This window comes from Stegostoma tigrinum, chromosome 35 (genome assembly GCF_030684315.1).
Source record: "Stegostoma tigrinum isolate sSteTig4 chromosome 35, sSteTig4.hap1, whole genome shotgun sequence".
Classification (NCBI taxonomy): domain Eukaryota; kingdom Metazoa; phylum Chordata; class Chondrichthyes; order Orectolobiformes; family Stegostomatidae; genus Stegostoma; species Stegostoma tigrinum.
The window spans coordinates 18589901-18600109 of record NC_081388.1 but is presented as its reverse complement, the minus strand read 5'-3'; the positions used below and the strand labels follow the sequence as shown (position 1 = coordinate 18600109).

The following is a 10209-nucleotide window of genomic DNA, read 5'->3' as shown; positions in this document are numbered from 1 at the left end:
CCGTAAGTTGCAGGAGTGCTCAACGACACAAAGAAGTGACCCAGCACTTAAATTGCAAACAGCTTCACCCACACTGCTGTCATGAGAAGGGAGTCCCAGGATTTTGACATAGAAATAATTATAAACTATTCATTGTTGACAACTCATGCTGGTGAGAGATCTGGAGGAAGTTGGGTCACAGTACTCCCTTACACCTGCTGCCTCTTTTCTCTTCTTAATGACAGAGGTTGTGGGTGTGCAAGATGCTGTTAAAGGAGCTTTGGTCAGTTGCTGCATTGGCTCGTAGATGGTACATTAATAGTGGTGGGGGGGGGGGCGTCAATGTTTAATGTGGCTGCTTTCGGGAGCCGCACTCATCCAGGCAAGTGGAGAGTCTTCCATGACAATCCTCACTTTAAGTGGAGGGAGAGGCTTTGGGGAGTCAGGAAGGGAGTTATTTTCCATGGAATTTCCAGCCTCTGACCTGTTACAAGAGCCACAGTATTTACATAAATTCTCCAAGTTAGCTTCTGGCTATTTTTAAAGACATTCTCTTCTTTACTGTTGTCTAGCCGCATTGCTCCCTGGATACTCTGCAGGATGTCTCTAACATAGTTGCTTAGTAACACACAAAAAGTAGCAACCAATTTACACATTACAAACTACCATTAACAGGGTTTACAGTGCTTAAAGTACTACAAGTATGCAGCACTTTCAGATGTACAAGTTTGTGAAAGATATAGTGTAACTTCAAGAAATTCTACTTACAAAAAGAATTACACAGAAATATGGACCTTTCTCAATTTACTTTAAATGGTCTCCCTTTGATTAGAAGTCCTAATTTTTGAGCAGTAGCTGACACAGTAAATACTTTTCTTTTCTAGAAGTATTCCGTCTTGTTCCTATAATGAAAGCAGTGAAACAAACCACACTTTGATTACTTTTGTGAAGGAGAAGATAGAGAGAGACTGGAGTCTTCATCAGGTGGAAAATATTTGGGAAAGAGAGCTTAATGTTTTGGATTACAAATCAATTAAAATAAAAGCATCCAGTGGGAATTGTTAAAGCAAATCTGTTCTCCAACTTCTTTAGCACGTTGCAATTGTCAGGGCAGATAACTTACTCACTATGGTGAGAATCCATGAGTAAAATAGTGTCTATATATTTAGTGTTGTATTCATCTCACTGCCAGCAGGGCTTTGGTGAGATAGCATCTGGTGTACTGCATCCAGTACAGAAGGAGGTTAAATGCTTTGGAAGTAGTTCAGAGAAGGTTTATTAGACGAATGCTTGGAATGAGTGGATTGCCTCATGAGGAAAGGCTGGATAGGATAAGCCTGTATCCTCTGGAATTTAGCAGAGTCAGGGGTGACTTAAATGAAACATACAAGATCCTGAGGGGACTTGACCAGGCGGATGATGAAAGGATGCTTCCTCTTGTGGGAGAACCTAGAACTAGGGGTCACCGTTTAAAAATAAGGGGATGCCCATTTTAAACAGAGACAAGGAAATAGTTTTCTTTCTCTCAGAGGGTTGAGTGTCTTTGGAGTTCCCCTCCTCAAAAAGGCAGTGGATGCCGAATCTTTAAATATTTCTTTAAGACAGAGATGGATAAGATTAAATCAGGGAAATGTGGGAATGTAGAATTGAGGTTAAAATCAGATCAGCCACAATCTTATTGAATGATGGAGCAGGGCTCAAGGGGCTGAATAGCCTACTCTTGTTCTTTGTTTGTGTGGTCCTGTGAAAAGAAAGTGACCTTGGGTGTTTGTGGAAACAAACGGCATTAGTAAAATATTGAATCATGGTTTCTGTTGTAAATTTGCCTTCGTTGGAAGGATGTGTCTGTACAGCTTGGGTGTGTTTGTTTTGGATGAGGAAGGAAGCAGCTTCACTTTTTTTAAAACATTCCTAGAATCAAACTTTAAATTGCAGCCATGATTTTGCAGTGCAGGGGATGCCAGATGAGGCAAAATACTTGCAATTTTCTTTCTATGCTCTAATATCACACACTTGCGCAGGCATTTAAAATAACCAATTTAGTTTGTGAAAATGGTACGAGACAGCTTCGTGATCAGACAGAAATTAACACTGGGCTAAAGGCAGAGACCTGAGATCAGGTAATCAAAAGTTTGATCAAGGATGCAAGTTTTCAAAAAGGGTTTTAAAAAGGTAAATGGGGAAGTTTGGGGTGGAATGCCAATGCTTTGGACTTGGGCAGTTGAAGGTCAGTCTGGGCAGTTGTGCCGCACAGAAGACTTCCACATACCATGACTTCCTCTCAACTGATAGGGTGAGAGATGTTGAAAGCCACAGCTCTCCAAGGAACCACAACCAAACAAAATATTGTCAGATATAGATGTGCATTACTGGGTAATAATGCAATAAGGGGGTCCACCAACTGCATCAGAGGCATCAACACAGACTTACGTGGCTTACAAACATCATTTCAATTCTAAAGCACATTCAGGGTGAACGTATTACAACCCAAACACCATAATACATGACACAACTGAAAACAAAAGAGCCTGGATGTGGAAAAGTTAATGAACAGCACATAACAGATCAATTTAGGTAGGAGTCAATGTGAAGTTTATAGGAGAATAGGTAGCACAGAATTTAGCCCAATTGGTCTGTGCTGCACACAAACTTCTGCTCAGCTCTCTTCATCCCAACCTATCAGTAATTCTGATTTGCCTTTCTCTGAAGTGTACTTGTTTAGTCATTCTTTAAATAAAAACTTGTAGAGCACGTACTTAATGAACACAATGCCATATAAGGGTGTAATTTTAAAGGTCCAACATATCATCACTTCCTCTGCTTATTAATGGCTATTTTATATTGTTCAGCATTGTGTTCTGACTCGTGCACAAATCAACTCGTGAACAGACTCAAGAATGGCCCACCTGTATCTGCCTTAACCAATCCCTGTGGTAGCATGTGTTATTGGAGAATTCAATGGGATAAAACCCATCTCCTGGCAGACAGATGCTCATCCAAGTGACAATAGTGAACATGAATAACCAGGTTATATTCACTACAACTCTGGGTCTTCCACTTCTCAAATGAACCCACAACACAGTAAGGGCCCAGAAAGGGCTACAGCAAATAAGACTGTGCTCTATTAAACAAAAATCCAACAAGCTAATCAGATTGGAGGTGCAAATAAAACTCTGGATTATATTTAATACTCAACACAGTCTGTCGCTTAGCAACCGTGCGTCATTATTAAAGTAGATCAGAACCAATAACGGAACTGATCATCAATGGCTAACTGCCCTTCGGATAAATTAGTAGTCCACAACAAGACAGAAGCTTCAAAAGTTTGAACAAAATACTCACCCAGCACATGGTTTTCTGATGAAGGATCCTCATCACGTTGACATGCCTTCGTTTTCAAAGGCGCTGATGCTCCAGTGTTTCCGGCATTTGTTTGTTACAGGCGTGTCCATAGCTAGGCCAGGGCTTCGGGATGTGGCTTGTAGAGGCTGGGTCTGAGGCACATTGAAGACCAGGGGAGTAGGCTCTTTGCGTTTGGGCTGCTTGCTCAGTCACAGGCCATTTCTCTATGTTACCTGTATACACCGGAGAGAAGCAGCCCAAGGTGGTACAGGACACAGAGTTTATACTTACAGGCATTGGCCTCGGCAGGTGTCATTCCCCTCACTGTAGGCACGTCCCACAAAGCTGAACACACACACACTCACTTCCTCTTCCCTCCCCAAAAACCGATCTCTAAGCACGACTAGAAGATAAGGCAAACACAGGCTGCAATGTGCAGGGTTATGGGGATAGGATGTAGGGGTGGGGTCTGGCTGGGATGCTCTGTGTGGACTCAATGGGCCAAATGGCCTGCTTCCACATTGTAGGGATTATACAACTTAACTGATCCTTCGCAATCCCCTCCGAACTCCCAGCTTCACGTGAATCTCACCAACATTAATGGAGGCTATGGCCTGGTGTCATTATCAATGGACTTAATCCAGAACCCCACGTAATTGTCTGGAAATCCAAATTCAAACTCTGCCATATCAGATGGCGGAATTAGCAGTCAATAGTAATCTGGAATTAAGAGTCTCATCATGACCACGACTCTGCTATCATTTGCTGGAAAAACACATCTGAATCACTAATGCGCTTTACAGAAGGAAACTTTACCTTGTCTGCATTCATTGTGACTCCAAACGTACAGTGACAACCCTCATCCCATGAATGAATTAAAAATAAAATGGCTGGTTCACAGTGCGCATTACCAGAAGTGAAGAGGTTAAATCCAAAGTCTTAAATAGGCCCCAGTCCCCACCCGCCTCCCTGACAATCAGGCCTTAGCAACAGTCTGCTTCTTCTGGCTCTGCTTCATATATAAAAATGCAAAAAGGTTGTCATCAGTTACATAAGAATTTTATTTTCACACTGAGGTCAGTGGGTATCTGGAATTCAGTGCCTTTTATTACATTTAAAAAGCATTTAGGTGACTGTCAATCCAGAGATCCAGATAATGTTCTGGGGACCTGGGTTCAAATCCTGCCACGGTAGATGGTGGAGTTTGAATTCAATAATAATTTGGAATTAACAGTCTAATGATGACTGTGAATCCATTGTCGATTGTTGGGAAAAACTCATCTAGTTCACTAATGTCCTTTAGGGAAGGAAACTGCCATCCTTACCTGGTAGGGCCCACATGTGACTCCAAACCCACAGCAATGTGGTTGACTCTGAACTGCCTGAGGGGCAATTAGAAACGTGCCATAAAAACTGCCTGGTGAGCAACGCCCTCACCCCAAGAATGAATAAAGAAAAAAATTTGCAAAGGAGGCTATAGACCAAACGCTGGGATTAGAGTATCTAGGTACTTGATGGCCAGCACAGACTTAACGGACTGAAGGGCTCTTCTCATGTCGTAACATTTTATGACTGCAACTTAACACTGTTGGACAGCATGGACCAGGGTTCTTACATTTCTAACATGTCACTTCACATAGGATTAAATTACAGAAGCAGGATGCCTGAATTCCAATACCACATCAAAATTTGTGTTTTTAAAAGTAAGATCACACAAAATTTTGTGTTTTCAAACTGACACAAGAATGGAAAATAAACTGGTGTGCAGATGTTGGGAACAAAAAAAATGTATTAAAATATCAAAAAAACAAATTAAGATGCATCCAGACCAACACTTAAAATGCCAGGGTATTACAAGCTATGGACCGAGTGCAGGTCAACAGGATTGGTGTAGATTAGTGTTTGTGTGGTCAGCATAGATATGGTGGGCCAAAGGGCCCGTATCTATGCTGTATGACGCGACGAAAAGCCAAGCTACATAGGTCTCTGAAAACGAAACCTATTATTTAGCTATACTGGGGGCGAAGGGGGAAGGTAGATTTTCCAACTTGTACAGAAGTAATCCCAGGACACTGATTCCACTGGCCCCTTACAGGAAATGGACATTGCTTCTTTCCATTGGATCCAACAGATTGAAGTTTCTGAAACTGGAAGCAATCCACAAGCGTAGTTGCTCCAACTCACAACGGAACTTGGTACAAATTTAAATGCATTTCTTCACTCCAGTACTGCAGCAACAACACAGGGTCTTAATCTGATGATTTACAGCAGAGTTTATTCTTGTTAAAAATAAAACCTGGTTGCAGCAACAGTGAACCATTTTAAAGCATGAACTTATTTATAAAGAAGGAAATAAATACACAGCTGGTGTTTCAATTTTGGGCTTCAAAAAGAACCTAACTACTTTCCAAGATCAACAACAAATATGTACATACATGTCTAGTTAGAAACTGTAGACCAGCACACCATTGATTATTGCTTTTACATTGTCTCTACAATTCTGGGTTGGCTGTTATAAGTAAATTGCACCATGAAGTGATCACTGTTCCATATGGGTATGAGCCAGGTGTAACAATGCTTGCCAAAGACAATAATGATCCTAGCCAGCAACTAACCAAACCAAACTGCTGGAAAAGGCACTCATGGGGATGTTTTTGTTGAGAACAGGATCTAGCTTGATGGCGACAACCTACCTTTAACACGGTCCACCCCATGGTCAGATAAGCTGCTCAACAGTCATTACCTCACCTTAGACAAGAGCGACGACTCAGAAAGCTCAGCCTGTGGGACAGTAGCCCAACAACAATTAGCCCCAGAACACGAGAGAGAGAGAGACAGAGAGAGAGAGAGAGAGAGAGAGAGAGAGAGAGAGAGAGAGAGAGACAGAGAGAGAGAGAGAGAGAGAGAGAGGCACATAGAGAGAGAGAAAAAAGAAGAAGAAAGCGGGGGGGGGTGGAAGAGCGAGACAGCGAGCGAGCGAGAGCTAGAGACTAAAGCAAGGAGTGAGAGACTAAAGCAAGGGGCAAGAGACTAAGCATAAAAACCAGGGGAAAGAGTTTCAACAAAACTGGTCTTGAATAGTCTAATGCTAGGGAGGAAGATAAAGGGAGTCACTCAAACAAAGACAGGCAGACAGAAGAGACAGATATGAGAAGAGAGACACAGACAGAAAACCAAACTAGGGAAAGGTAATACAAAAATGAAAAAAATTGATTTGAATAATTCTTCGAGAGTCCCATAATTTGAGCACTGGGAACGCAAATTCAAAAGCATAAAAGCTCTTTTTAAATATATATCCTACAGAGGACTGTAAGAAATTTATACAACTCTTTATACCCACAATTTTGTTTTTATAAACAGCAATTTTATACAAATTATTATTTCTTCATCAGGCTGGCTCAAAACAGTTTTAAAACAGGAAACCCAAATCAGGAGTTCTCCACAATGCAGCACTGAAGTTATCGAGAAAATAAACACACTACAAAACAGGCCATCTTCAAACCATGCTCTGGAAATCAGGAATAAAGCTAAGTTAGTACCAATTTGAGGGTTCAGCAGAGTGTCAGTGCCAAGCCGAAATAGTCTGCACTTCGCACACAAGAACCTGACAAAGGTTCTCCACCGCTGTAGGGACACAGCAAACTGATTTTCGCACCTTCTCTGGCAAACACATTGGAAAATTGAACTTGTTACAACCTTCTTGCACAGGCACCACTCCGCCTCCCTGCCACCACCTCCCCAGAAAGGATTTACATTTTATAAAATCAACAAAAATAAACAGTTATAGGGAGAATGGTTGGTGCATTCTGGATTGTTTTCCCTACCAACAGCCACAGAGAGTTTGTCACAAAATTAAACGCACGCTCTCACATTCAGACTCTCCACACAGGAATCGTGCCCACACTTTTGCGTTGGGAGTTCAACAAGACGCAGTTCACAGTTCTTTCAAAGCGGTCGACAGAGCTTTGCAACATTATCTGCTTGTGCATGACCTTTGAAAGAAGGGACAGGACTGTTTGGACAGGCCATTGGGAAAACTGTACCACCACATAATGTGCATACCTGCCAGCTGACTGTGGGCAGAGTGGGCACACAAGCAGTTATTCACAAGGTAATTCTGGCAAGAAGGCAGTTGCATAAAAAAAACCACAAAATTTAAAAGGGAAAACTCATTCCCTAATCATCTGCCAAATCACAGTCAAAACGGCCTTCCACTTAAACCAAGACTTTGGTTTTAAAGATTCAGGAAGATATACTCCAATTTACTGGGTTATATAAAGATATATCTTTATGTATTACATATGTACAGGTTATTTATTTGCCTAACAGTTTTACAATGGGAATTACCAACAGTATTTGTCAATCCACTTTATCCATTTTGAATTCCTGTGTTACTTCCATTTCCCAATGTCCATGTGGAGATCCAAGTGGGCCTCTTCCTTGGTAACCATCAATCCTAAATTGCCAAGTCTCATACAGAGGAATCCCGGATTTGTTCCCTCTCAAAGTTGCTCTTCTTCACTCTGGTCACACTTGCCAGCAAACCCGACTCTGTCACACTTCAAGAAAGCACATATCAGTGAGTGAACACATCTTCCAACCAGTCTGTTGCCCTACCCCTACAAAGGCCTAACCTTGTTTTACAGATTAACATTGACATTGACATATTGTATTTAGAGTTTAATGCCATACTTTTATTTTCAAAGCAGTACAGATATTTAGCAACTTGGAGCTGTTAAACACAAAGTAACCCCAATAGTACAAGGCAGTACTGAAAGAAGAGGTCACGATGTAGAGTCTGCATGTGGATCAACAACATGCCTTCAGATGATGTGGCAGCAGGTAAGCAAGGAACAGAAGACAAAGGATAGATCTTTGGGCTATCGATAGGTGGTGCTGGTGGCGTCAACAGAACTCATTGCAAACTGCAACTTGATAAATACGACCAAGCTAGGGAGATCCCACACAGATCAAGGGAATGGAAGAGAATGGTGCAATCAGCTGTGTTAATGAAAGCTGCAGAGAGAAATGGAGAGGTAGTGCAAGATGGTGACAGTCACAGAGGACTGTGATGATGAAAGCAATTTCAAAAACACCGTTAAATTCTAATGAAACAACCCTTCAGCACTGATAGAGTGAAGGAAATATCGGATGGAGGTAATTTCGATTTAGTTAGGTGGTGATGCAGAAGGGAAGATATTTACTAAAGTAGCAACATCTGGCATCTTCCCCTAATTTATCTCTTGGGAGTCTCTGTGAGTGTGTCATTATCAGGTGCTGTATTGGGGCTACCAAACAGCAAGGCAGACCCACAACTGGCATCATTCACACCTGTGGGAGCCCCCCACACTTTGAGTTTTGGCATCTGTTACTTTGTGTGGGACACTCCAAGCTGTGCATTCCTTTGGGGTGGGTATACCCGGGTCAGTTCAGGGACTTGTCTGGAGAGCTAGCTCTGTTGACATAAGAGTTGATGCAGTTACTTGGCAAGGCTGCCACAGAGACAGAGTGGCAGGGAATTTACATAATCACAGTGAAGCAACAGATATAGTGACTCATGCATTTTAAATAGAAGTAGATAATTTTGCCGCACCCCATCTTTCTCAGATAGGACTTGGCTACACATGGAGTAGAATTTACTGGCCTTCGACTATCCTTGCCCTTTAGAAAAATCACAATGTAAAACAAAGCATTCAGTAACCATTTTTAAACAGCAGTTTTTACAACTCTGACAACACAATAAGAAACTAGAGGGACACAGCAGGACATCAGCAAGAATACTAACGTAAAGGCAAACAATCTTTATACTTTAATGAGAGAGTGCAACCTGTGAAGCTAGAAGTTTCATGCTGCTACGACACAGTAGCCACAGAACTTTTGGAATACCATGTTCAGTTCTAGTCTCCCTGCTATAGGAAGGATGTCGTGAAACTTGAAAGGGTTCAGAAAAGATTTGTAAGGATGTTGCCAAGGTTGCAGGGTTTGAGATACAGGTAGTCCTGCTATAACACTTGTTTCGTTGATGTGAATCAGCTGTAACATGATTGATGAATAATGGACAATGCTTGGATAATACAAATTTTCTGCTGTACCAGTATAGTGATTTTCTATAGCGCGAGGTCGTATCAGAACGCAACTATCGCATTACGGGAGAACTACCTGTATAGGGAGACAGGCTGGGCCTATTTTCCCTGGCACGTCGGAGGCTGAGGGGTGACGTCACAGAAGTTTATAAAATCATGAGGAGCATAGAGAGGATGAATAGTCAAAGTATTTTCCCCAGGGTAGGGGAATCCAAAACTAAAGATCATAGGCTTTCAGGTGAGAGCGGAAGGATTTAAAAGGGACCTAAGGGGCAACTTTTCATGCAGAAGGTGGTGCGTGTAAGGAATGAGCTGCCAGAGGAAGGGGTGGAGGCTGGTACAATTACAACAGTTAAAAGGCATCTGGATGGGTACATGAATAGGATGCATTTAGATGGACATGGGCCAAATGTTGGCATATGGGACTAGATTAATTTAGGATAGACGGTCGGCGTGGATGAGCTGGATCGAAGGGTCTGTCTCCGTGCTGTACATCCCTATGACTCTAAACGGTGTTCACCACCACACCAAAAAGACGTTCTGCCTATCACACAAATGCGTAACAGGCTCTATGTATTTCACTTCTCACGTCAAGCTAGGGACACCCCAAGGACTGGCTGCTCATATTAAACAGCACATCCCTTTGACTGCTTGTGGTAGGCAAGGTACTTACCATCTCCAACCAGCCTCTGCTTAAAAAACTCTAAACACAGCACCCAATATTGGATATGATTTGGTAATTGGATAACATTTACTAAATAACCACAAGCATGAACTTGGATGCTAGTAGATGGAGGGTATGCAG

At 42.0% G+C, this 10209-nt stretch overlaps 1 protein-coding gene across 1 annotated transcript in view; it reads right to left on the bottom strand.

Annotated features, from left to right (window-relative positions):
• Positions 1–5576: 5576 nt before the first annotated feature.
• Positions 5577–10209, bottom strand: part of LOC125447545 (protein GPR107-like) — a 41889-nt gene continuing 37256 nt past the window's right edge. Inside the window, exon 18 of the mRNA XM_048522016.2 lies at positions 5577–7880. Within this exon, the coding sequence (XP_048377973.1) occupies positions 7793–7880 (88 nt within the window). The 3' untranslated portion in view covers positions 5577–7792. The remainder of the gene's footprint in view (positions 7881–10209) is intronic.